The sequence below is a fragment of the Nyctereutes procyonoides genome, unplaced genomic scaffold, assembly GCF_905146905.1.
Source record: "Nyctereutes procyonoides isolate TBG_1078 unplaced genomic scaffold, NYPRO_anot_genome, whole genome shotgun sequence".
NCBI classification, from domain to species: Eukaryota; Metazoa; Chordata; class Mammalia; order Carnivora; family Canidae; genus Nyctereutes; species Nyctereutes procyonoides.
In genome coordinates this window covers 45,002,752-45,030,339 of record NW_026575047.1, presented here as the reverse complement: position 1 = coordinate 45,030,339, position 27,588 = coordinate 45,002,752, and the positions used below count along the sequence as shown (strand labels likewise).

The following is a 27,588-nucleotide window of genomic DNA, read 5'->3' as shown; positions in this document are numbered from 1 at the left end:
AGTCTTCTGGCCCTTGGCCAAGTGAACCTGCAGTCATCTGGCTTCTGCAGGGGTTTTGGGAGGGCCTGGAAGGGGGAAAAGAGATGGGGCAAGGCCTATAGTTCCCGAGGCTGAAAGTGAGGGTGCCAGCATGGTTGGGCTCTGGTGACAGCTCTCTTCCTGGCTTGCACACAGTCGTCTTCTTGCTGTGTCCCCACGTGGCCAAGTGTGAGCCGGCGCTCTGGTGGCTCTTCCTAGAAGGACACTAATCCCATCACAGGGGATCCACCTCATGACCTCATCTGAACCTTATCATCTCCCAGAACCTCCCCCACTTCCAAGGACCTTCATGCAAGGGTTGGGGCTTCAACACAGGGATTGTGTTCAGTCCACCAGTGTCCTCCCCAGTGAAAGACGGTGAGTGAGGTGGTGGGTGAGGTTATCCCGGGTGCCCTTGGGAAATGTGGTGCCGGGACAATCATGGTCCTGGATCGATCCAGGTGCGCTGCAGGAGCGGGTGGTCGGTGCACTGAGGCAGCTGCACACACAGCACATCCCAGTCCAGTGCCCTTTCTGACCCTCCCCTGTCCCTGCCTGTGACTGCTAACCTCTTCTGTCATAGATGAGGGTTTTTATCGCCTTCAGATCTTTGTGAGGGCCCCCATTTGTTGAGCACCCGCTGTGTCCCAGGCAGACCACGTGCATCTTCTCATCCAATCCTTAGCAACTCTCTAAGGCAGGTGCTATGTCCAGTTCATAGATCAGGAAACTGAGGCAGAGCCAAGTTCACACAACTACTGGTAGGGGACAAGAAGGGGACTTTGAATCAGACACTCTCTCTCCAGTGCCCACTGCCTGTCACCCCATCTGACCCATGTCATCCTCACACCTGTCCAGTTCTATCCCTAGTTCTGGGTCATAGCATCAGGAACATTCTCCAGATGGCCAAGAAATGGGATCAGCAGGACTTCAGGGGAGTGAGGGGCTAGAGGAGTGCATCCCTCTCTGGACCCTGCCTGGGGTGCAAGGGCAGCCCCAGAATGACCTCACTTATCCCCTGGGGGTGAGGGACAGAGCTGCCATGTTCACTCTTGGGAGGCTGGGGTGGGGGTGGGGCGCAAGTAATGGATTCCCCTCGGAGTATGAACTGAGAGATGAAAGGCCTAGTTCTCCAAGGGCTGAGGGCTGCTCAGGGTTGCAGCTGTGTCCCTGAGAGAGCTGTCCCCTCTACAACCCTCCCACTGCAGAGAAAATGCCCCATTTGCGTACTCCACACTGGCTGGGCTCCAGCAGGTTCTAATTTGGCCCTTTTGTGACTATTGGAAAGAAAATGGCTCAACTCTACCAAGGCGTGGCTTGTGGAACCAGCAGCATGGCCCTCCCTTGGGGGCCTAGAAATGCAGAGCCTCAGGCCTGCTGAGGCAGGTGACTCAGCCCAGGGGGTCGGTATGTACAATGACCTTTGAAGGGCCACACCTGGACTGGCAGATCCCACTTGATGACCTCAAAGCATGCAAGGGACCCCCTTTTTGGGGCACCTCTGTAGGATTTTGGTTGTGAAGTCCAGACACACTGGAGAGCTCTGCTGCCAGGACACTGCTCTGAGCCACTTTTAAGGCTATGAAGACATTAGATGCATCTCACCACCTGGGGAGTCACCCATGGTTGGGGCTGGAGCCAAAAACGGGGGTCAGGAGCGAAACACCCTGCATACCCTCCACTGTCTGTGTGCAGGCTGGCCCTGCCCTAGGCCCCTTTCGTGACCCCTGCCTACCCTGAAAAGCAGCCCCTGGGCGCTGGTCTGCTGGGGGCCAGGCTCCGGAGAGCCCGGGGACCACAGGCCTCCCGGCCAGTGGGGAACTCTTGCAGGCAGGGTCCTCAGGGAGAGGCTGCAGGTCACTCACTGGAGGTGAGGTGTGCCCTTGGACTTTTTTCCTTTTGAGAAGTTCCATGTTTACTTAAATGTGTATTCAGGAAAATAAAGCAAATTTGATATCAGAGTTACAGACTTCCCATTGTAATAGCTTTAAGTTGAAGAAGCGTGCTGACGTAAGCAGATGTGGTTAATCATAGGTAGTAATTGCTGCAAAGAGAAACCTGGGGTGAATGTGGGAAGAGCACCAGGTGAGACCCCCGCAGGGTCTCCGTCCCACAGAGGCAGCCTCAGCAGCTGGCAGAAGCAATCGTGAATGTGCTCATTGTATAATGACGTGGAGCTGCCCACGGCGTGGACTCTTAGGTCTGACAGGCCAGGTGCAAATCCTGCTTCGGGTTCTTCACCAGACTTTGGGGAAGAAAAGCAGCCACGCCGAGCCTGGCTGTGCCCCGCAGGGAGTGGGAAGGCCAGTGGTGCCTGGCCCTGGGGCTGGCTGAACTGAGGCACCAGGCCGAGACAGAGCAAGTTGCTGGGACTTTGCTTTCTGCTGTCCCAGGTCAGCTTTGGCAGAGCCCAGGCCAACACAGCTCCTGCGAGGGTGGCATTGGTCTGGTTGTAAAGGGCCAGGTGGTGGCCTTTCGCCCCTTTGGGTACACCGAGCCTGGCTGCAGGCAGGGCTCCTGAGGCTGGTGGGCAGAGCCCAGAGCCCAGGTAGCTGCCACTCCACCCAGGCCCGTGTCTGCACACCTTGCACCTGGAATTAGTGAGGCCGTCCAAGCGACCTGGGGGCGGGGGGGGGGGTGAAGGGGTGGGCAGCCGACCAGAGAGGGGGAGTTGGTAGTCCCTGCCCCTCCCAGCCAGTGCCTTTGTACCTTGTTCCTCTGCACAGCACCCCGTCCACGCACACCTACCCCCTCACCTCACTTCACCTCACCCTGAGGGACTCCTCCACCTTCTCCCACACGAGCCACATTAGCATTTTGCAACCCACAGGGGGGTTGGGCCTTGGGTGTCTTCTGTCGGTTGGTGAAATATGAATACAGAAGGGCCAGAGCATCTTTTAGTTGCTTTTCCAGGGACACCTGCCCCTAGAAGCACGCTTCTGTGGGAGGGAGACCATGCGGGCAGGGGGAGCGTCTCACCTAGTGCTCTTCCCACGTTCACCCCAGGTTTCTCTTTGTGGCAATTATCACCGATGACTAACCAGATCTGCTTATGTCAACATGCTTCTTCAACTTAAAATAAAGCTATTAAAATGGGAAGTCTGTAACTCTTCTATCAAATTTGCCTTATTTTTCCTAATACACATTTAAGCAAATACGTAATGTCTCAAAAGAAAAAAATGTCCACCCAGATTCCACCTGAAACAACCTGGTTTGCCAGCAGTGTGACAAATACAGGTGAAGTTAGGGGAGGAGCGTGAATTTTTGGACAAGTGCTGGCTCTCCCCCGTGCCCAGGTGTGTGACCTGGCAGGTCAGCTTCAGGTCCAGGCAGGTGTCTGTCGAGGAGGCAGATCTCTAAGAGATAGGCTATCCAGGTGTCCAGGCTCAGGGCAGCTGCTCAGATGTTTCTTCCCTCTGCCTGCCCTTTCTGTCCCTGGCTTTATTTTTTTATTTTTTTATTTTTTGTCCCTGGCTTTATTGGCAACTTGATTTTGTAAAACTCAAGGTAAAGAGGCAGCACCAGAGATACAAACTGACTTTTCCAAGGGTTTGTGAGCCAGGCTGGCCGCCCAATCAGGAGTGCCTAGAGCAATAGCCCCATCCTCCTGTTGATGATTCCAGCATTGGGCTATGACCCCAGAGGCCAGGCCTCCCAGCAGGTTGGCCAGCCAGCCCCTTTGCTCCTGGAACCTGTGTAGAACCTTCCTTCCTGTTGCCCATCTGCATGCCTGGCCACTGAAGTCACTAGGAACGGTGCAAAAGAATCTAGGGGGCCAGGAAGGGGTAGGTTCCACGTGTCCAGGTACAAGATACAGGTGTGTCAGAACCACAGTTTTCAGGCATGGTCATTTGTAGCTAATTGTCACTAATGTCTCAAAGCTTGTGAGTGACTTAAAAAAAAAAAAAAAAAACACGAATTAAGGCAGATCCAAGGTTATGACTCTCAGTTGCTTCCCAGCATCCTCCCCTGAGCAGGACAGAGGAGGGATGGAGTGATGGTGACCAAGGGGGAAGCTGCCCTTGCTCTGCAGACAAGGTGACCAGAACCAGGCCTTCTGTGACCAAAGCTCATAGAGTAATCACACTAACCTGTGTGCACTGACCTTGTTCTCTACGCCAGTACCATTCTTACTCCTTTAACACTTTGACCAACCTCATAAGGCCCATACTACTATTAGCCATTTTTTTTCTAAGATTTTATTTTTATTTATTCATGAGAAACAGAGAGAGAGAGAGAGAGGCAGAGATACAGGCAGAGGGAAAAGCAGGCTCCATGCAGGGAGCCTGATGTGAGACTCCATCCCGGGACCTCAAGATCATGCCGTGGACCAAAGGCAGGTGCTAAACCGCTGAGCCATTCAGGCATCCCTATTACCCACTTTTGAAGTAAATCTAATGAGGCACAGAGAAGTCTGGTGACTTGTACAAGGCCACCCAGTAGTGAGGCTTAACTCCCAGGCTGCTGCCTGTTGCTTTTGCCAAAACACTTGGGGAGAGCCGTCAAAGTGTCAGCAGATGTCAAAGACCCAAGGGTGGCTCCCCAGCTCCCAGAGTCCTGCTGCCCAGAAACACTGACCAGTCCTCTTTACAGGCTGGGAACTGTGGGCTGGGCCTCCCCTGGCCCTTGCAGCAGGTGGCTCTGCGCGCCCGACGCCCACTGGGGGGTCACCCTGAGCAGAAGGCTGGGAAGGGCAGGTGCAGCCCAGCCCTCCCACCTGCGGGGATTACCTGCCTTCAGGGTGTGAATGTGCCACTTGGGGAGCTCCGCAGCATGGGCTGAGATGTCCCCCGGGGGCAGGAGGCCTTGGGCTGCTGGCTGCCCTTGACAGCGTGTGTCCCTTCCTCTCCCCACAGCCACGTCCCCGTGCAAGATCCTCAAGTGCAACTCTGAGTTCTGGAGCGCCACAGCGGGCAGCCACTCCCCGGCCTCGGACGACGCCCCCGAGTTCTGCGCCGCTCTGCGCACCTACGCCCTGTGCACGCGGCGCACGGCCCGCACCTGCCGGGGCGACCTGGCCTACCACTCGGCCGTCCATGGCATAGAGGACCTCATGAGCCAGTACAACTGCTCCAAGGATGGCCCCACGTCGCAGCCACGCCTGCGCACCCTCCCGCCACCCAGCGACAGCCAGGAGCGCTCCGACAGCCCCGAGATCTGCCACTACGAGAAAAGCTTCCACAAGCACTCGGCGGCCCCCAACTACACGCACTGCGGCCTCTTTGGGGACCCGCACCTCAGGACTTTCACAGACCGCTTCCAGACCTGCAAGGTGCAGGGCGCCTGGCCGCTCATCGACAATAATTACCTGAACGTGCAGGTCACCAACACACCTGTGCTGCCTGGCTCGGCCGCCACCGCCACCAGCAAGGTAAGGGTGAGTTTGGGTTGTGTGCATGCGTGTATGTGTGCTTGCATCGCTGTGCGAATACTGGGGCCAGGTGTAAAGTGGATTTCTTACTGGGACTATTGTCCGCAAATTTTAGAAACATTTGCCAGAGCACTCAGTTTCAAGCTTTTGGAATGTTCTTTTCTTGCCTCCAAACTGTGTTTGGTAGAACTCCAGTATTAAAACTTGATAAAAGAGAAGCCTCTCTACAGGTATGTCTCCATCGTTCCCTCAGGAAGGACGAACCCCATCCGCTGTGGACAAGTGGACTCGACAGCCCCTGCAGGGGACGGTCCTATCCAGGGGTTCTCAGGTGGCTGTACGTTTACAAACTAAACAGATTTTTTCTTTTTTAAAAGATTGTATTGATTTATTTAACAGAGAGAGTGAGCACGAGCAGGGGAAGTGGAGGCAGAAGGAGAAGGAGAAGCAGGCTCCCCGCTGAGCAGGGAGCCCAATGTGGGGCTTGATTCCAGGGCCCCAGGATCATGACCTGAGCTGAAGGCAGATGCTTAACCATCTGAGCCACCCACACACCCCAAACTGAATAGATTTTAGAGGATAGTGATCCTGGGCCTCCCTACAGGCTGGTATAACACCAGATCTCTGGGTGGGGTCAGCATGTGTTGATTTTTTTTTTAAAGCCCCCAGTGATTCTGGCACATGGAGGGGTTAGGGACACCAGCTTAGACGCCAGGGCTGTAGGATGTTGATGGGGCCAGCAAGGCTGCAGGGTACCATCCTGCCCTCTCTTTGCCTATACTGACAGGCTGCAGCCCAGGGCAGGCGGGCTGTGGTGTCTGGGGGCAGAAGGAGATGGAGCAAGTGAGGATAGAGAAGCAGCTTACTGAGCCTCCAAGGGGCCACCCATGCAGCTTTTCCCTCCTCCCTTGTGCCAGCCCTGCCTGGCTGGGGCAGCTCCCTTTGACACATCCCAAAAGTGGGCTGTGCCTCTCCACCCAAAGTGCAGTGGGCTGGGAATGCTGAGCTAGCATTTGACCTGGGCTGGGTGGCTGTGGAGATGGGCATGTTCTCATTTGCCTTCTGGAGCCCCAGGGGCCACTGAGAACCGGTCATCTTCTGACCCCAGAAGGCCTCAGTCTCTGGGTGGCAGGACTCAAGTCCTGCTCATGGGGCTACAGCCAGAGGCAGCCACGGATGTGGCCTGTGGCCCAGGCTCTTGGACATCCCCATCTTCCCCTCACCATTGCTTACTTCCAGGAGGGTCTCCCTTGACCTCATACTCAGACTCAGCCAGAGGGTGCAGCCTCAAGCCCGGAGGCCAGTGGGTTCTCAGGGTGCAGAGGATGGGGACACATGGGCCTCCTCGGGGTCTGGCCCACCAGATCCCCTGGGTTTCCGGGTTGGCAGTGCGTCTGTTTTCCTAGGAAAAGCACGTTGCAAGGCAGCACATTGGGCAGCGGCACACTGGTCCACAAGGCTGATTCTGTTCCTTCCTATCCCTCCACGCCCCAGAGCAGGACAGTGAGGTGACCTGGCAGCCAGGAAAACCCCGCCATCTCCCTCTGCCCTGGTGGCCCTGCATGCCTCCAGAGGGTCTCTTTCTGGGCCCCACTGCAGGATAGGAAACAAACGGGTCTTGGCCCCATGGACGCCCTTACAGGCCCTTGGCACCAGGCCATGAAGCCTAGTGGGCAGCAGAATCATGGCCAGCACGCTCTCCACCCTGTCCGCCCTCCCAGCCCTCCGCAGAATGAGGGGGGGCCCACGTCAAAGACCCAGCCGCCTTCCCTGGGGCCCTTAGCCTACCCGCCTCCCTCCTTCCCTAGAGCCAAGATAAATGAACGCCGGGAGCCTGAGGCTGCAGCTTCTAAATCCAGCAGCAAACATACTGCGGGAGGGGACCCCGCCTCCCTGTCCACCCTGGCAGGGGCACACGGACAAGTCTGAGGATATGAGAGCAACATGGACTCTAGAAGCCCTGCCCCCTCTTCACCCAGGGTGCTGTGAGCAGCAGATGTGATAACAGAGCAGAGCACAGACTTGAGAGGGAGTGTGGCTTGTGACCAGCGGGGCTGGGCTGCTGCCCCCACTGACCAGGGGGAGAAGAGTACAGGGGTGATAGGGGGGATTGAGCCTTTAGGCCCCATCCCATCTGGTCCTGCAGGCTGGGGCGACGTGCCTGAGCTTAGAACCCCTGGATACCAACCTCAGCTCTTTACTGGCATGCACTGGTACCCTGAGCCCAGCGACACTGTCCCAAAACCAAATGGGTTAATGATCCAGTCACCTGTCTGTGTTCTTCAAATGTCCACTCTGCTCCAGGCTCGCTGCTGGGCCACAGCCAGCGGAAGTGCCCACACAGGGATGAGAGCCCCTCTCATCCCATCCCAGCCTGGAGGTTCCAGAAAGCAAGGGGCTCTGCTGCAGAGTTTGACCCACTCCTTCCTGCCCAGCGGCCTTCGTTTACACCCGCATTGACCAGGAGGCAGCACGGGGCTTGGACCCCGGAGACCCAGCAGTGACAGGGTGGGTCTGTGGCCAAGTCGGTCTCCGGCCTCAGGGCAGCCTGGGTTCCCCGGGTGAGAACCGCCAGTGGCTGGTTTCCAGCGCCCTTGGCCTGCCCACACCTGTTCTTTAAGGCCTCTGCTGCGCAGGTGTGTTGGTTTTGTTCATTCATTGATTCAACAAACATTTACGAAACACCTCTTTTGTGCCAGCCTCTGCGCTGGGTGCTTCCTCCCTCCTGGCCGCTCCCAGGCTGATAATGGGGAACGAAGGCAGGCAGAGGGGTGCTTGTGGTGGGTGCAGGATGCTCTGCCCAGAGCACTGGGGAGGGCTTCCTCCCAAGTCCTTGGGAGCAGAAGACCAGGGGAGAGACAGCAGAGCCAGGCCAGGCGTGGGGGAGCCGCCTGGAGCCTCAGGGGAAGCACGGGAAGCCAGGAGGCTGTTGTCTCTGAGGGGCTTTCGTACCTCCCCGCCAGAGCCCTCTGCCAGCCCCTTCTGGCCACTTGAACCCACTGTCCTGTGTACCCCCCTCCTCACCCGAGGGGGCCTCAGCTCCTTTTCCATGAAACCGGCATCATCCAGCCCAGCCCAGGCCTCTGTCCTCATAGATGAGCAAGATGTCCTGTTTTCCAGCCCAAGGTGAAACATTAGCCAGCTCCCCGCCGCCGTGGGCCTTCCTTCTTGCTCAGCCCCCACTCCACCACCCTCCTTCCAGCTGTACTGGGAGCACCCCATTGTACAGATCGGAAGACCGAGGCTCAGGGGGGAGAGGAATTTGTGTGTCTGCCGTCCCCTCCCCCACCTCCTTGCTGGTTCCGCCTAGAAATTACCACCGATCTGTTCACACCGCCTGACTCATCTCTTTGGTCTGTCACCCCCACTCCCGGAGTGTGAGCTCCTTGAGGACAAGGGTCTTGGACTCTGGCCCCCTTGTGTAGATACAGCCCCTGGTGCTGGGCCTCAGGCCGCTCTGGGCGGGGGGCGGGGGGGCGGCAAAGGCAGGAGTGGCAGCCGCACCCGTGGCCGTGCTGGCAGCCAGCCGCCCGGCTTTCGACAGGCCCCTTCATGCTGTTACTTGTGGTTGAGTCCCTGGCACTGGTGCCAAGAAGAGTCTAGCAGGCTGTCAGCCTTCCAGGAGCCTGTCTCCACGAGAGATGACGGTTAGAGGGAAACCAGCCTTTCCTGTTCCAGGAGACTGATGCACTTGGAAGGCAGTACCCCCCACCCCCAGCCCCGCTCCCCAGCACGCCAGGCAGGGACACCAGAGCCCCTCGTCGCTCGCCCCCTCCCCAGTGGCAGGACCACCCACTGCCCAGACCACCCTGGCTGCAAACCCCCCCCCGCCCCCCGCAGGCAGCCTCCACATCAGGGCGGGAGCTGTGGGATGGAGAGAAGGGAGCAGCAGGAGGTGGAACTAATAAGTGGCCATTTCTGTAGGCCAGGGATGGCAGCGTCGCGGCAGGATGGAGGGGCTGCGGCCACCTGTGACATCCCACGGCAAACCAGAAGGGCCCGGCCGCCCGGGACCAGGCGGTGGCCCCAGAGGGAAGGATGGGGAAATGGAGTCCAGTGCCCAGGGTGCCCTGTGCAGCCCGGGCCTCCCGTGTAGCACCCCCAGGCTCCTGGCAGGGTCCCCGGCTTCCAGCTTGGGAGCACCAGCTCTTCGTGTCCCGTGCAGACAGCAGAACGTGCCCCCGTCCATCCTGACCATTCATGTGGCCCCACGGGCACAGCACCAGGGACCCCAAGACTTCCAGGGAGCCACGAAAAGACCTTAATTTGTTTTAAAGTCAGAAGGAAAAAATCAGCGTAATCCAACCTCGACTATATTAGTCTTCGCACCAAAGCAATCAACAAAATGTAGTTTTAATATTTTTGATGGAGAAAGGGGCCTGCAAAGGCCGAAGAGCCTGGAGTCCCCAAAAACCCACCTGCAGCCTGTCTCTCATCCTAAGCTTTTTGAGTATCAGGGTGAGAAGGGGGAGTTTCTCCCTGAAGGTCCAGTCCCCTCGTGCACCCCGACACTTTACCAGCCTGGAGGGACCCGAGATCAGTGACGAGACAGCCCTGGACGCCTGCAGCCGGGCCCTCACTGACCTGTTGGTTTGCTCAGCCTAGAACTTCAGCTCCACGGTTGAGGCTCCGGGCTGAGGCTTCTTCCTGCCTGCTACCCCCTCGTCCTCCTGTCTGTGCCCCTGGCCACCCCTGCAGCCCCCTGAATTGCAGCCACACTGCCTGGCCTGTGGCCCGGCCATGGGCCCCAGCCTTTCTGGACCCTGGGCCTGAGCTGAGGTCCCTCACGGCTCTCTGGGCTCCCTTTGCCTACAGGACCCACTTGCAGTCTCCAGCAGGCCTGGGCCTTGCCTTTGTCTTACCCTGTGCCTTTTGCCCAGAAACTCCTTTAATGCTTGGTGGCACCGCCAGTCCTCTCTACGCCAAGGGCTGTCCCAGGCCTTCATTGTGCTGCTCCAACTGCCACATCGCCCAGGGTGCCCAGGCACAAAATCCAGCCACAGCCAGGACATCTGGGACCTGCCTCAGGCTGCAGACTCTCTGAGGATGTGGGGTACCCTTCAGGGGTCCCATTAGACAGCTGGCGAGGCCTCTCCCTCCTGGGGGCAGGGAGAAGTTCTAGGAATGGTGGCCCAGGGGGTGGGGGCAGTGCACGGGTTAGGAGTGGGGGATTGCCAGGGGGCCCCAAAGGGCCTGGGCACCACTTGCCCCATGAGACAGCCTCCCTCCCTGGCTTTGGGCTGGAGTTCAGGTCCCAGCTGCCCTTGGCTCAGGGGGCAGGGACCTTAAAGCCACCAGTGGTAAAAAGCTGGTACCTGGGAAGAGGAATGAAGGAGGGTATTGTTTGTCTCCCAAATGTGACTCCTGTCTCCAGCCCATGCAGTCTTCCTAGTTACGATGATGGGGGGAGAAAGCAGCCTGGCACTTCACCCAGGATAACAAGGGGAAGCATGCTTACTCCCCAGGCTATTTGTCTCCCATCCTTCTCCCAGGCCTCCCACTCTGTGGGCTTGTGGCCAAGAAGCGCCCCAGGGCTGGAAACCAGGAGAATGAAACCCAGCTCTACCTCTTGCTGGCTGTGTGACCTTGGGCAAGTCACTTGACCTCTCTGAGGCTAAATTTGCTCCACTCTAAACGGGAGGTAATGTCATCCTCCCCTGCCACACCACACAGAACTAGAAGATGCAAGAACCGTGCCTGTGTCTGTGGTTCACAGGAGGATGGTTACTAGTGGAGCCGCCCAGCCATCTGCTTCTCCTCAAGCAGCTCACCCAGGCCCTCACTCCCGGCTGCAGCCACGAGCAGAAATCGGCATCCCTGTTCCTGCCCTGGCCAGAGCTGCGTGCTCAGCCTGGAGCCCCCGCCACCCCCATCCCCTGTCTTCCTTTCTCTGGTGCCTTTCTCCTCTCCTCCCCCCTGCTTCCCTCCAGGGCCTGGCCAGGTGACTTCTCAGGGCAGCCCTGCCACAGTGGCCTCTGCCTGCTTGTTCTTTCCTGGGGCACAAAATCTCCTCTTCCACCTGCTGTTACCTTTAGCCAATGGCTTACAGTCCTTTTGAAGGCATTTAGCTGTAAGTCCCATGTCAGATGGCTGTGGACCGTATTAGTTTCCTGTTGCTGCTGTAACAAATACCACGAAGTCAGTAAAACAAGCAGAAATGTCTTCTCTTGTAGCTCTGGAGGTGAGAAATCTAAACTGAGTCTTTCAGGGCTAACATGAAGGTGTTAACAGGGTCAGTGCTTTTGGCTTCCAGGAGAGTATGTTCAAGGTTCTTCCAGCCTCTGGTGGTTGCCAGCATCCCTGGGCTATGGTCATACCCCTCCAGGCTCTGCCTCCATGGAAAGAGCCTTCCGTCTTTGATGGTCCAACCTCTCTCTGGCTCCATCTTAGGAGGACACATGTGCTTGTATGCAGGGCCCACCCAAATAATCCAGGATAACTTCTCCATCTCAGTATCCTGAACCTAAACACATCTGCAGAGTCTCTTTTGCATATAAGGTAACCTTCACAGGTTCCTGGCATTAGGGCCTGATATCTTGAAGGCCATTACTCAGCCTACTACAATAGATAATGAAGTTTTATTTTTAATTAGCTGTGCTTTTCTTTTTATGGTTCACCTCTATATATAGTAAATGAGCTGGTTTTCTATTTAGGGTAGTGATCTAAAGTTCCCCTCCTAAGTCAGTTTTCTCTTTTTTAAAAAAGTTGGTTTTGTTTTGTTTGTTTTAACCAAGTTTTTTAATTCCAGTATCGTTCCAACACGGTGTAATTTTTTTAAACGATTTTATTTATTTATTTATTTATTTACTTATTTACTTATTTATTTATGAGAGACCCAGAGAGAGAGTCAGAGACATAGGCAGAGCGAGAAGCAGGCTCCCCACGGAGAGAAGGATGCGGGACTTGATCTTGGGATGCAGGATCACACCTCGAGCCAAAGGCAGATGCTCAACCCACTGAGCCACCCAGGCGCCCCCAACACGGTGTAATTTTAATTTCAGACGTGCAATGCAGTGATTCAACAACTTAATACCACACTCGGTGCCCATCACAAGTATGATCTTCATCCCCTCCCCGTGCCCCCCCATTCCCGCACCCCACTCCCGTCCGGTCGTCGTCAGTCTGCTCTCCGTAGTTCAGAGTCTGTTTCTTGGTTTGTTCTTTCTCTCCTTTAACCCCCTTTGTCCTATAGTAAAACACGTTGTTTTAAAGAAAGCTGTTAAGTGCTTAATAATGCCGGTGGCACCAAAAGGTGACCGAAACGGGCCGGCGGCTTGGGGCACGGGGCGGGGGGGGGGGGGGGCTCCTCCGCCCCGGGGCCCCGCACACGCCCTGCGGCACCACTAACCCCGTCTCCGTCCCCTCCCCCCCAGCTCACCATCATCTTCAAGAACTTCCAGGAGTGTGTGGACCAGAAGGTGTACCAGGCCGAGATGGACGAGCTCCCGGCCGCCTTCGCCGACGGCTCCAAGAACGGCGGGGACAAGCACGGGGCCAACAGTCTGAAGATCACGGAGAAGGTGTCGGGCCAGCACGTGGAGATCCAGGCCAAGTACATCGGCACCACCATCGTGGTGCGCCAGGTGGGCCGCTACCTGACGTTCGCGGTGCGCATGCCCGAGGAGGTGGTCCACGCCGTGGAGGACCGCGACGGCCAGGGCCTCTACCTCTGCCTGCGGGGCTGCCCCCTCAACCAGCAGATCGACTTCCCGGGCCCCGGCGCCCGCAGCCCCGCGCCCGCCGCCGACACCTTCCCCTACGAGGCGGCGGCGGCCAAGTGCAAGGAGAAGCTGCCGGTGGAGGACCTGTACTACCAGGCCTGCGTCTTCGACCTGCTCACCACCGGCGACCTCAACTTCACGCTGGCCGCCTACTACGCGCTGGAGGACGTCAAGATGCTGCACTCCAACAAGGACAGGCTGCACCTGTACGAGAGGACGCGGGAGCCGCCGGGCCGGGCCGCCGCGCCCCGGCCGCGCCTGGGCAGCCTCGCGCTCCTGGCCCTGCTCCCCGCCTTCCTGCGGGCCTAGGCCCCGAGGGCGCGCTCCAGGCCCCAGGCCCGGGGCGGAGGCGGGGGGCGGGGGGGGGGGCGGGGCCGGGGACGCCCTGCAGCGGCTGCGGAGCTCAGAGGCGGCCGCGGGGCTGTGGACGGGGCGACCTCCCCAGCCCCCGCTCCCCACCCCCTGCCTGTGGGGGGCCTGGTGCGGTGCCGTCCGTGACAGTTGAGCTGTGCGAGGGGGGAGCCGCTCCCCTCCACCCGCCCCGCAGTGTGAATGTGCAAAACAGCCCCTCAGGCCCGAGCCCCCACGCCCGCGCCACCCCCGGAGACACTGGGAGACCCTGGGACCGATCAGAGTCGAGCTCCTCCCCACCCCAGCGATGCACTGAATCAGGCCCAGCTGACTGCTGCCCGCGCCCGCCACACGCACACACACACTCACACGAGCACACTCGCACACACTAGGCCGAGGTGCCCAGGCCTCCGCGAGGCTGGACCCCCCCCCCCCCCCGCCCCAGGCAGGGCCTCCTTTCCCCTCGGGCTTTGGGACGACTCCGGGGGCGGCGGCTGCTCGGCGCCTCCGGCGGGCCGTAACCCCTTTGACCAGCAGGTGGCGCCCGCCGGGGCCCGGAGAGCGGCCGCGCGCAGCCCCGCGGCCTGTGTCCGCGCCCGGGTCCCGGCTCTGGGCCCCGGCCGCAGGCTCCCCAGGGGCATCGGTGCTGTCAGCACGAGGTCTGAGCGACGCCACTCGTGGCCCCGGACGGGCCTCCCCGGCCCCCCCATTGTCCACTGTGCTTGGGAGCTCACGTCCTCGTTTCTAGCCCTTGATCCCTGTTCCCTTCTCTCCAGCAGGTGGCAAGAGCCCTTGGGCAGGGAGCTGGGCCCGCAGGGCGCGGGCGGGAGACGCGGTGGACAGGGCCAGCTGGCCTGCCCTGATCCTCGCCCTTCTCCCCACCTGCCCGCCAAGCCCCGCCCCCCACCCGGCCACCCACGTCCGCGTGCTGGGGAGGCGGAGGAGCAGGGTCTGCAAGCTTCTCCACCCTGAGCATCCCCGGATGGTCCGGTCCCTCTAGTCCCCGCCCTCCAGCCCGCGGCCACACAGCCCGGAGACGCTTTCCACCCAGAGCCCCGGCCCCCATCCGAGGAGCCCTGAACCAGTCCCTGCCTCTGCTGCTGTTCCAGAGAGCCCAGGGGCCAAGGCCGGCTCGGGCTCCACTCCCAAAGGTCCGGGAGGGCGGTTCCCACAGCCCCACACCGACCTGGCCCCCCAGCCTGGCAGCCCTCCTGCTGTTCCCCAGGGACCTCTCATACACTGGCCCAGGAGGCTCCCTGCCTCCCCTCCAAGAGGTCCCCTCTCTGCCCCAGCAGGGGCCGGCAGGTGGGAGGCGCGGCCCCAGCCGCCCTGCTGGTTTTTAGATGGTCCCTATGTTGGAAGTAAAAAGTGAAGCACTTTATTTTGGTTGTGTTTGATCGCGTTCTGCTTGGAAGTGGGGACTCCTCACTGCGTCCTTGTGTCTGCGACCTGTGTCGAGTGTCACCGCATGTACATATTGTAAATTATTTATTAACGGCTAAATGCAAGTAAAGTTTGGGGTTTTTTTTGTTTTGTTATTTTCTTTTGGACTGCGTGTTGGAATTTGCTTTCTGATTAGACTGGCCCCTTTGGAAAGGTGGAGAATAGGCTTCGGTCGTGGGAGTCCACTTACAGTGTGTGCACCTGGATGCAACTCACACACGTGTGCACACGTGCCCGTGAAAAGGGGCGTCGCAGATGCTTGTGGAGGGTGAAGCCATTGAACACAAGCTTCCTACTTCTCCAGAACAGCTTTTTCTCCTTATGGGGCTTGAGGCCTCCCAAGTTTTCTTGCCTTGGCTAAGCCAGAACAGTTTCAGAAACAGATGGCCATGTGGCAGAGGGACATGAACAGGGGTATGGGGTGAGAGGTTGGGTGGACTGGACTCAGATCCAGGATGCTGCCATGTGGCTGCCCACCCTCCATGCAGGTCTCTTGCTCACACAGCCCAGGGCCACACTGAGGGCTCTGCAAAGAGGACCAAGACTTGCGTGGCACCAGGTTCACTGCTAGCTGTCCTCACATTTCATCGTTTAAAACCACCCAATGAGAGAGGAACAAATTCAAGCCCATTTTACAGACAAAGAAACAGACGCTTGGTGTGATGATCTGATTTGCCTAGGGTCCTTAGCAGGGCGGGGCTTAGCCATACACCTGGGTTTGTTTCGCCCTGTCTGTGCCTGTTCTTTTTTTTTTTTTTTAATTTATTTTTTATTGGTGTTCAATTTACCAACATATAGAATAACCCCCAGTGCCCGTCACCTATTCACTCCCATCCCCCGCCCTCCTTCCCTGTGCCTGTTCTTAACACCAGATGTCATGAAGCAGAACAGCAGCACCATTAATTAAGTCAGGCCGTATCCCGGGGGTCTCCCCTTCTCTAGCCTGGTGACCATGGGCAGGTCACTTAATGTCTCTGAGCCTCTGATTCCTCCTCTATAAGGTGGGGAGTGCCTATCACATAAGATTGTTTGGAGATTCCATGAGTTTTTCTTATAAAGGGCTTGGAAAGGGGCCTGGCACACAGGGAGTGTCCAGGACTGGTAGCCCTGTTTTCCCAGAGCAAAAGGGGTTGAGTGAGCCAGTGGGCGGGATGGGGGGGGAGAGGGTCACACAGACTCTGGGAGCTTGAGAGGGAGGTAAGCAGAAAGGCCAGCCAGCGGAGGAATCCAGAGGGTGAGCATGTAACCAATCTAAGCCAAAGGAGAAGGTTAAAGGCAGGAAGGGAGAACTTTCTAGAACCCAGCTCTTACACAGGCTCCCAGAGAGAGCATGGCATTGTGGGCATGGGGAGGAAGAACCAGACTGGAGGGGATGAAAGGAGTCGGAACATACGTACACATCTTATCCCGTTTCCCAAACTGTCAGGATCGAGAGGCACCTCTCACTCTTGCTCTCATTCTCGCTCTCTCTCTTGCTCTCTCTCTCTGTAGCAGCCAGGATGGAATAACTCACAGGGGAGGCGCCATGGAGGCAGCACAGCCACTGGCACTTGGCCCTCGCAGAAGAACCGATTATTGAGAAGCCAGGGCACACAGGATTGAAAATAAAAAAATCCCGTTCGCCATCAGATGAAAATGCTATGGCACTTGCCAAAAAATATTCTTGGTTTGGAATTTGTTCAGGACCCTAAATTTAACCAGCTGGAACTCTTTCCCAGTACCATGCTACTGGTTGCCCATGAACATGGAAATTTGCATTTCATCATGAATATGGAACACAGAGTCTTTAGCTAAAATGATCCCCAAGAAGTGGCTTCATCTTGCACCACGGACTGGGTTTGGAGCGGCCTCCTCTGCCAGCGAGATGGAGGCCAGGCGGCCCGGAGGTTAATGCACTAGCAGACGGGGGTGCGTCCCTCCTCACTGCACCCCTGCACGGTGATGTGTGGCAAGAACTCTTGGAGATTTAGTGTGGAGAACCAAAATTCATAAGAGAGGAAGGGCAACCAGAAACAAATCAGGGAGGGTCATTTATAACGAAGGAGGCAAATTCTGGGGTGAAAACATCATGGGGACCTCTGGGCAGAGATGCCATCAAGCCAGGCATGACCGGGTCTCAGAGTGATGCCTGGGATCCCCATAGAGCAGGGTGGTGGCACTTGGTCTCGGGCTGCAGGCCCACTTGGCGTCCAACCTGGCTCTGCCTGTCACTAGTTGTGTGGTCTCCCTTGGATATTTGGAGGCTTAGATTCCTTATTTGTAAAACAGAATTATGAGTACCTACCTCCCGAGGTCATTACAGAACTCCAACGAGCTAATGCTCATAAATGGCCTCGCACAGGGGCCCCCAAGCAGCACAGGGAGGCCGCCAACAAGGATGAGTCCCCTCCCCTTGCAGTGGCGTGTCCTCACCTGTTCATTCGATAATTCTTTCGTGATCACTTGCGCTGGAGGCAGACAGCAGAGTCCTCAGACTGACCAGTCCATAGAGAGTGACACAATCGGATATCCCCTGGTGACAAGCGCCACAGAGGAAAGGGAAGCAGGTTCATCTGAGAGAGACCCACCTGGATGGGAGGCAGGTGGGGAGGAGCTTTCACAGGGGGCGGGGAGCAAGGGAGACCCCTGACCAAATCACCTGCATGGTTTGGGGGGACGAGCTAGGCAAAGAGCTGGGGAGAGCCTTCTGTGCAGAGAGGGCAGTGAGCACAAAGAGCCTGGCCCAACGGCGGCCCAGTTGGCAAGGCAGCAGAAAATCATGGGACAGGCCGCACTGGGTGTGTGGCCCAGGGTCCAGGTGAGGCTGCAGAGTGGCCGGAGGGAGCACTGCAGATCCTCAACTAGGTGTGTAAGGCGAGACTTGCTGCTTTATTCTAGCTACCAGAGGGAGCCATTTGCAGCTTTGACCAGGTGCAGAAAGTGTCCAGCTTGGGTTTTAAAGGCATTGTTCCAGGGCACCTGGGGGGCTCAGTGGTTGAACATCTGCCTTCGGCTCAGGGTGTGATCCCAGGGTCCTGGGATCCAGTCCCACATCGGGCTCCCTGCAGGGAGCCTGCTTCTCCCTCTGCCCTTTCTGTGTGTCTCTCAAGAATAAATAGATAAAATATTTTTGAAAGAAAGAAAGAAAGAAAGAAAGAAAGAAAGAAAGAAAGAAAGAAAGAAAAGAAAGAAAAAGAAAGAAAGAAAAGAAAGAAAAAGAAAAGAAAAGAAAAAAAGAAAAGAACAAAAAGAAAGAAAGAAAGGCATTGTTCCAGGCTTGGTGAGGTGAGGGAGAAAGGGAGTTGGGGGCTCTGCACGAAGCTAGTCAGACGTGGGGTGGTGGGGGCAGTGCTGGAGGTGCCATGAATGGCCCCCTTGGGGGTATAACACGAGGGGGCTGCAGGCAGGGGTTGGCAAGCAGGAGACCTGGGTGTGAGTGCTCTGAGTGCTTTAGTGTATGTAAACAGTTTTCGATATGTATTGTCTAAATGCATTTAAATCTCTTTTACTCAAAAGCTACAGCAAAAATATTGGTATGTGACCACATAAGACTGTCAATGCCAACAAAGACAACACTAATCAGCATATCCTACAGTGGATTGCAGTGCTCTCCAAATTATTTGAAAAATGCATTACAGACAACTTGCCTGACTTTTAAATGAGCATAAAAGGCCCTCTAATCTATGCAGGTTTCCTCATTATGCAATTAGAAAATGCTAGTGTGTTTTTGCTCACTTCATTTGTAACAGGTGCCCTTATGTTGTACTGTATCCTGTGCTTTTTCTGTGGGACCATTCCCTTCAAGAACAGAGCACCATGATTCCAATGTGTGTGTATTTACTAACCCTTACTGTGGCACCACTTAGCCACTGTGGGGGGCAGGTTTGGGACACTAAAATGAACATTTTACTTTGGGTCCCACTAGAAAACACATGCAGCTGAACTGTCTTTCATTTTTCTCTTAGGATTTTATTTATGTATTTCGAGGGTAGGGAGAGGCAGAGGCTGAGGCAGAGATGGAATCTCAGGCAGGCTCCCTGCAAAGAACTAAGAGAGGAGCCTGATGCAGGGCTTGAGCCCATGGCCCTGAGGTCACGACCTGAACCTAAACCAAAAGCTGCGTGCCCTTCAGACTGAGGCACCCAGGAGTCCCTGGATTGTCTTTAATTTTTAAATTAAATGATGTACACTTTCAAGGAGCGAATGTTTACAGAGCACAGTGCTCATAAAAAGAACTTCCAGGGGATCCCTGGGTGGCGCAGCGGTTTGGCGCCTGCCTTTGGCCCAGGGCGAGACCCTGGAGACCCAGGATCGAATCCCACATCAGGCTCCCGGTGCATGGAGCCTGCTTCTCCCTCTGCCTGTGTCTCTGCCTCTCTCTCTCTCTCTCTCTCTCTCTGTGACTATCATAAAAAAAAAAAAAAAAAAAAAAAAAGAACTTCCAGAACAAAGGGAAGGTGTTCCCTTTGAACAAGCTGGTCACAATGCCGTGGTTGGTAAGATTGGCAGAAAGTCTAGGGGCCGTCACTTGGTGGCTAGTCCCAAGGCCACACTCCAGCATGGAATCTCAGGAGCCCCACAGGTCAGGGGCGGGGCAGGCCATAGGCTTAGGAAAAGACAGCTGGACTTCCAGGATAGGACTTTACCACAAATACCAAAGTTCTGATCCTGATGATGAACAGGGTGTTAAAACTGTAAACAGAAAATTCAAAGAATAGCAAGGAACCCCGGGAGGGGCGTTTGTTACCAACTCGGCACAGCTACTAGTTGCAAGGAGGCCCAGCTCACTCCTGGACCTGCCACTTGCTGGCTGTGTGACTGGGAACTTCAGAATCCTTGTCCGCACAGTGAAGGCGGCGGCCCTCCTGCAGGGATGCCTGGGAAGACCGGGGCAAGAAATAGGGAGCTTGCCCCAAGCAGGCCTGCACCGCAGCAAGCATCCACTCCCTGTCCCTTCTCATCCCCCCTGGGTCACACTGCCTTTGTGGGCTCACCGCCTGATCCAGCATCCGGGGGGAACCCCAGCACACCAAGCAGGCCGCTGCCCCTGCTTGCTCCCAGGCGGACTGAGATCTGGGGAGTCCTACCCGCTAGTCTCCCACGCCTGTGTCTCCCATGACACCAAGAGTGGGGACCTGATTTTGTTCCATGTGTTCATCTCTTAGGTGTGCTCCAGAAATCACGTCTCTTGGGTCTGATGGGCCTTACTTGTCGAAATCTTGAAATAATTGAAGAGCTTGGGCTGGAGAAGCTTGGTGTCCTGGCCAGGGGTCAGTGGGAACCCTGCACACCCTCACCAGCCATCTAAGGACCTCTAATGCCATGGAGGCACCCGCTGTCCCCAAGGAACTGCCATCCCCTGAATCTGTGGGGCCGCAATCCCAGACAGCCTAGATCCCAAGGCCAGGATCACCTTCCCGGAAGATCACTGGGATGGCTCACAGATTTTTCCACATTCGAACACATTCCTGCTCAGCTCATTCCTCCCTCCCCTGGGAACCAGAGCCCATGGCAGGCCTCATGTGTCTGCTTTGTCTAAAGTGGTGCTCAGACCTCCTGACCACATGGCAGGGGTGAGATGCAGCCTCATTCTCAGCCCCAGCCACCTCAACCAGGAGGGAACAATGACACCACCTCCCCCACACTATCCTCCTGCAGAGCACCCACCTACACCAAACCTGACTTTGAGTCTCACAGATGCTTTGACAATTTTTGTGACACTTCTGAAAGTAGATACTGTTGCTCATTTCAAGATGAACATCCACACCCATGTCACCTGCCTGTGCAGGTGGGGCTCTGTGGAGGCCATCGGGAGTTCTGGTCCTGGGTGAGCAGGGAGTGGGGCCAGACCCCTGCTGGGATGGGCAGATGGACTTCACACCTGGACCCCAAAGAGAAGAAGGATGGGAGAGATCTGAAGTCGGAGAGGCTTAGGGCTTCAGAAGGAGATGACACCAGGGTGCCAGTGGGTTCTTGGCAGGCTCACCATGGTCTGGGGGTGGTCATCAGCTTCCCCAGGTGGGAGACAAGCCTTCTCTGCAATCCCAGACATGACCCAGCTGCTGCTACAGACTCCACTCCCATTTACATGGAGGCTGGAGTCACCCTAGCATGACAGCTACATTTTTTGGCCACCTGCCATGTGTCCGGCACCCTGCCAAGTATTTCATCCCTGTGCTGATTTATCATGGTGGTGCCCCCTTTCAATTCCTCCCTCCTGGAGTTCAGGTTGCTTAAAGCCCAGGCCCCATCCACAAAAGAGCTCCTGGGTGGCCTTCAGGTCAAGGCTGCAGACCTGGACCACCAGATACCGAATGCCAAAGTAAGGGCCAGGACCCCTGTCCCCTGGGCATCACAGGACAACCACGGCATTCACCACGTTGACTTAACACACCTTTTTGTTCCTGCTAATGACGGGGGATGAATCCTTAAGGCCAGTGCCCACGGCCTCCTCCCTCTGGGCGTCCACTCTGATGGTCTAACACAGCAGCGAAGTCTTTCCTCCTTTCCTTTCTCTCTCCCCTCCCTTCCTTGCACAAGCATTTTTAGGAGCATCCCCTATGTGTCTCACCACAGTCTGGGTTTGGGGAATCCGTTTATTTATTCTAGAGACCCTGGGAGGAGTCAGGCACTGACTCATTATTGGGGAGAAAGCGGTGACCCCAGGAGATGACCGTGCCTGCCTCCCTGGGACCAACTTCTTGGAGTGAGAGGCAGGCAACGCACAGGTTAGTTCGCTGTGAGCAGAGCAGGGGAATGGAGGCAGAAGGACCTGGGGGATGGCATGCTGGCTGTCCCCACTTGCTGGTTCTCGGTCCTTGAGCCAGTCACACGCGGCTTCTGAGCCTGTTCATCCACAACGAGGGGAAGGATGAGAGTTTGTGGGAATAAGATGACTCTACTTGGGTGACAGCAGAGGAGCCATGGAAGAAGGCAGTGACAAGCTGGCCTTGAGAGGTGGGAGGAGCTGGGGTGGAGTGTGAGTCGCTCCACTCCCTAGATATGTGATCTCAGCTTGTTACCTAGTCTTGGGGCCTCACGATCCTCAACCGAGAAAGGGGATATATCCTACCTCCTAGCATTTTCATCAGGAGGAGATTATTACAATACAGTAAAGGCCCGGGCCCGGAGCCTGACACCCAGTAGCCGTCTGCAGATGGTGGCCTCTGCTCACAGGCGCATCCCATGGGTGGCTTCATTACTCTCAGGTCTCGGCCACACATAGCTCAGAGTAGGGGATCCCTGGGTGGTGCAGCGGTTTAGCGCCTGCCTTTGGCCCAGGGCGAGATCCTGGAGACCCGGGATCGAATCCCACATCGGGCCCCCGGTGCATGGAGCCTGCTTCTCCCTCTGCCTGTGTCTCTGCCTCTCTCTCTCTCTCTCTCTCTCTCTCTCTCTCTCTCTCTCTCTGTGATTATCATAAATAAATAAAAATTAAAAAAAAAAACAAAACAAATAGCTCAGAGTATCCAAACATACCTGACATACAGACCCCTCCCAGGGGCCAATATTTCTCCAGGCCCTCCCTCCATGGCTGGAGTTCTTATAATTCATGAGGCTAGGTATAAATTCTCAATTATAATAAGTTGTAATTATAGCTCCTTTCAACTATGAAACCCAGACACGGTTACTAATTAAGCCCAAACAAAAACCACAAAACTGAGGGCACCTGGGTTGCTCAGTGGTTAAACATCTGCCTTCGGTTCAGGGCATGATCCTGGGGTCCTGGGATCGAATCCTGCATCAGACTCCCCAAAGGGAGCCTGCTTCTCCCTCTGCCTATGTCTCTGCCTCTCTCTCTGTGTCTCTCATAAATAATTTTTTTTTAATTTTAAAAAAAAAAAACCGACAAAACTGTGTGATGAAAGTGGGGTTGTCCAGACTCCTGTCACTGGTGCCAGGGAGTGATCCCGGTCCCCTTTACTTTTTACTCTTTGGACTCTGTGAAACCTGTCACCATGTGCCCCCCTGTCCACCTGGGTAAGAAGCACTGACCCCTTGGCACCTAGTAGACGACCTGAGAGCCCTTCTCACCTCACCATCACCTTCTCACCATTCCAAATGATCCAGGATTTGCTAGGTTACTTCTTTAAAGTGTTCATAAAAATGAAAACAGAAAAATTTTAAATTCTTCCAGATATCTCTAAGACTTCTCCTCCCCATCATACATCTGTTGGCCTCAAGTTTGGGAAACATTGAGTGGTTTCCAGGGCACAGTCAAGTGGGAATTAGCTAATCTGATGACTATGTGCGCCTGCTGTCACAGCAGGCGTCAGAGAGGACGTGAGGGAAGCACCAAGCACTCTAGGGCAGTGAGGACATGGTGACATGTGGGATGGGGTTCAGAGGAGGCAAATGGGCCCTGTGGTGGGTGATGGATGGAGCAGTATTCCACAACGCGGGAAGAGGTGGCCCCAGAAGGAGCCAAGGAGGCCCACAGAGGCTTCATCTCCAGGTTCTCCAGGGCAGGGAGGGTCAGGGTGGGGGCTTGACCTCAGCACAGGTCACCAGGCTTTGGCCTGGCCACAGCGAGGCCCAGTAGCCTTGAGCGGTCAGCCACAGTACAGATGGCTCACCTGGCCTCATCATTAGCATGTGCCTGGCCCTGCTTCCCCATCAGGTATGGGGGGGACTCTTTCCCTTCCGGAGGTTAACAAGTGGCCAGGTCCCAGCAGTCGGGGATGCACCCTGACTTGAAGGCAGACGGTCTCTCCAGAGCCCACGCTCTCTGCCCAGCTGCTGTGAGAGCCCTGCGGCTCCTGCTGGGACTGAGGTCCCTCCTGCGTGAGCCCACTCGGCTCTATACCTGCTGCCACTGTCTCCACCCCTTCCTGCCTCCTCACCCTTGGGCCTGGTACAGGGAGTCCTGGGCCAGGGCCTGGGCTGAGGCAGCTGGGGCCGTGAAGCCAGCCGCCGGCCCCGGCTCGGCTCGGCTCCCCTAGACACCACCACCCTGGATAGTACCACAGGGGCTTGTGAGCTGCCTCTGCAGCCCACCGTTCTTCCAGTCAGCTCCCGCAGGCCCCTGGAGCTTCCCTGGATCCGGCCAACAAAGGGTTATCGTCTGGCATGCCAGGGAGCATTTGGGAAGCTGTTGGAGAGAGAATCGGCTTCTAAGGGCTTGAAACATCCCCCTGGGCAGGAAGCCCTGCCTGTTGTGACGTGAACTCTGGTCTCAGCAACCAGGGCCCCTTCTCTGGGCATCTCACAGGACAGGGCTCTGAGCCCAGCACCCATATGCCCCAGGCTGTGGCCAGACTCATGGGAGGAGACAGCTGTGACAGCGTGGAGGCACCAGAGCACACCTGGGCTCTCTCTGATGGCTACTGTGGGCACAGGGAAGGGACAGACGGGAATGGAAATGGGAACAGCAGAGCCCAAGAAGGCTACTCAGAGGAAACCAAGCTTGAATTGAATCTGGAAGATGAATGAGATCCATCGGGCAGCTGTAGGTGATGGAGGCGGTAGAGGGACAGCAGCCCGGAGGCCAGGCTCTGCCTCGACTATCTGCAAGAGGCTGTGAGAGCAGTTTGGCTGGCTGCGGTTACAGAGGTCCATGAGACGGAGACGGTCTGAGCAAGGGCAGGTCGTAGGGTGCTTCAGACCCAAACCAGGGAGGTTAGAGCAAAGGAGGGTGTCAGGGGGAGCAGCAGTGATCCCTGGGCCTTGTGACTCAGGAGAGGCGAGGGAGGACAGGCTGCACCCGGAAGGAGTGGGAGCCTGTGCCTCCCCGAAGGGCTGCTGGACGTGTCTGTGATGCAGGGGCTGCCTGTGTGGAGAGAGAGAGCCACCCAGCTGGCTAAGGCTCCTAAGAGGGCTGGGCCTCCCGGGCCTCGGCCTCCCGGGCCTCCTGCTAGTGTAGCAGGTGAGGCTGGCTTCTTCCTGCAGCCTCTCCTCTTCCCCATCCTGTCACACTTCCTGCAGGGATGAGGTGCCTCCTGATCTCTGGCTCCAGTGTGGACTCTGCAGCCAAGGAAGCCAGGGCAGAGGAAGGACTGAGAGCTGGGGGGTTCTGTAAATTTAGGTATTGGCGGCAAGGCAGGCCGTTTGTGGAAATCTGCTGCCCCCTGCAGGAAGATTCTAGAAGCACATTCACTCAGGATCCTCAAGTCCGGGAATGCATGGGATTTTGCTCCTTTTCCAAACAAAAGGGCAGGCCCCAGCTCCGGTGACAGGGGTGGTCTCCAATGAGCCTTAGCGGGTCTTGACATGGCCCTCGGAGAGTGATGACAAGTGCCGAGCCCATCTCAGCCACCCTCAATGACCTTACTCACTCCACCACAGCCGGGCAAACTCTCATTATCCCTCTTCTGCAATTGAGACTCAGAGGAGAGAATAGGCCTGAGGAGGCCAGCTGCTTCAAACCCAGCTCTGTCCACTTCCTAGACCCACACTTTCCCTGAACCCCACCCCCAGGGCTCGCCTACCAGCACCCCTGCTCCCTGCCATCACCTGGCTCTTTCCTCCCTGGCACTCAAGTGACATTTTGTCCTCTTGTGGTTGGTCCCCATGTGCCTTGCCAACCCTTGGCTCAGAGGGTGGGGGCCTGGTCACTTTGTGTGTTCACCTTGTGTGCAAGCCCAGCTTCTAGAACAGGGCCTGACTCACAGGAAGTGCTCAAGATCTTGGTCAAGGGAAAAACTCTCCTGTGACTGTCTAGTCCCCATGGGACCGTGAGCATCCTGCTGGGCCTTCCTACTGGGCTCTCATCTCTCCCTAGAGAGAGACCTCTTCCTGGGCCCCTCCAGTGAGCTGGGCCCCAAAGAGCAGCAGCCCTGCTGGTTGCGCAAGGATCTGGGCTGAAGGCTGCTGTGGCAGAATGTTCGGCCGGCCGGCCCTCTAGCCTGGGCAAATGCCCTCCTTGGTGCTGTCCCCACCCCCACTCCCAGCAAGGACTGGTGAACACTGTCTCCCTCTGGGTAGGCTCTCAGGGTTTACAAACCTTTCCCTCTCACTGGGCTCTTGCTATTTGAAACCTAGAGCTGCCTCCTCCGTGTGCAAATGAAGACGCCCTAGGCCCCCTGACACGCAGGGTGGAGCCAAATGGAGACAAAGCCCTGCCCCCCGCGGGCACCATGGGGCACATGGTCAGCAAGGACCGGGCTGTAGCAATGACAATCCCCTTGTGGATCATGAAACATATTTAAAGAAAAGATACCAAGTGCGAACCGTCCAGGGGCCAGCTGGCCAGAGTAGATAATCTGCCTGTTTTGGAGGTATGGACTCACACGGCCACAGAACTGACCTGGAGGCACGACACCCAGGCCCCAAGCCGAGGATGGGGTCCCCCAGCACCACAAGGGGCCAGATTTCTTCAGGACGAAGAGTTGTCTCCTTCCCAAGGCCGGGAACAGAACGCAACACAGGCCGCTGGGCCCGGCCTTCAAGCGGGTGCAGGGCCGAGGGGAAGACCGGCCTCTATGGCAAACCGTCCTGCTCCTTTAAGAGCCACAGGTTGGAATCCGGAGCGCAGAGGGTCTGGCAAACCATGGGGCCTTGTTTCAATAAGTGACCTTTCTGTTGGTGCTAATTGAGGAGGACTTGCCTTGATTCCAGACATGCGAGGCCCTGCCAGGGAGCAGGGAGGGGGACCTGGGGCCTGCTCCTTCCAGTAAAAGGCAGGCTTCTTGGCAGCATTCGGTTTAGAAGCCGCGTTGCTATTGTAAATCATAAGCTGATTATTGCAGCGCTTTAAAGTTTCCCAAAGAGGTTCCAGCTGAGCTGTGAGTTGCAACATGATTGTGAGTTGTTTATCGGCAGGAAGAACCCTCCACTCGGAGTCTTTGACTCAAGAGTTCTTCGCGCTAAAAATCCCAGCCTCTCCTTCCGGGGGGGCCCCCCCTGCAGCCAAGCCTCCTGGGTTGACAGCCATGGGAGTTAACTGAGCCAACATATGGGTTTATTTGGTATCAAGAATTAAGAGCTTCACGGAGATTGGAGGTGGATTTTGCAGTCCCCTAAGTATTAGCAAAACCCCTTGGGTCTGGCAAACTTCTCTAACTCCTACTCAGACGGATCTCCACCCGCAGGCTGTGCCACCCTTCCTCTGTCTGGGCCTCGCGAGCGCTGGGCCGGCCCCTGTGCCAAATTGCTAGAGTTAACATTTGTGTCAGTGTTTCCATTATAAAATGCCTTTTTCCCCCTTCATGAATATATAACCCAACTGTTAAATTACCCTCAAGGCTGTGGGCTGGCAGACAGTGTGTTTTCGCTTCCTCTGGATGGAGGCGGGGGGGGGGGGGGGGCAGTGCAGGATCCCCATCTGGACGACACAGGTCTCTCCACACGCACCTTCCTTGGCACGACCAATGTGGGGAACTAGGCATAGCTCCGCTCAACCGGTGGTGGCAGCCCCTCCAGGTCACCCTGCCTGGCGCAGGGACAAGGGTTAAGGACTGCAGTGGCTCGGCCCGGGGCTGTTACCCTCACCAGTGGCTGCTCAAGGACAATCTCAGAAACCTGTGGTGGTTAATGTTCTGGACCCAACACCACAACCGGTGCCGGTAGGAAAAACAGTGCAACTTTAAAAGGCTCCATTTCACAAGCACACAAGCGAGCGATCTGAACAACCCAGCCAGCAAGGGAAGGGAGGGAACCGGAGGTGTATCCAGTCAGAGTTCACGCCAACGCAACGTAACTGTGTTCGACCAATTCTAAAAATCCTTAGTGACACTTTTTAATATACAAGAATCAAAAGTACAGCAG

The 27,588-nt window shown here is 56.6% G+C and overlaps 1 protein-coding gene across 3 annotated transcripts in view; it reads left to right on the top strand.

The window, feature by feature from the left end:
• The window catches only part of RGMA (repulsive guidance molecule BMP co-receptor a), a 45,180-nt gene extending 30,181 nt beyond the window's left edge, over nucleotides 1-14,999 (top strand). For all 3 annotated transcript variants that reach the window (XM_055326143.1, XM_055326142.1, XM_055326144.1), the window contains exons 3-4: nucleotides 4,875-5,389; nucleotides 12,763-14,999. In XM_055326143.1, coding sequence (XP_055182118.1) covers nucleotides 4,875-5,389; nucleotides 12,763-13,419 — 1,172 coding nt within the window. In that variant the 3' untranslated portion in view covers nucleotides 13,420-14,999. The remainder of the gene's footprint in view (nucleotides 1-4,874; nucleotides 5,390-12,762) is intronic.
• Nucleotides 15,000-27,588: the final 12,589 nt, after the last annotated feature.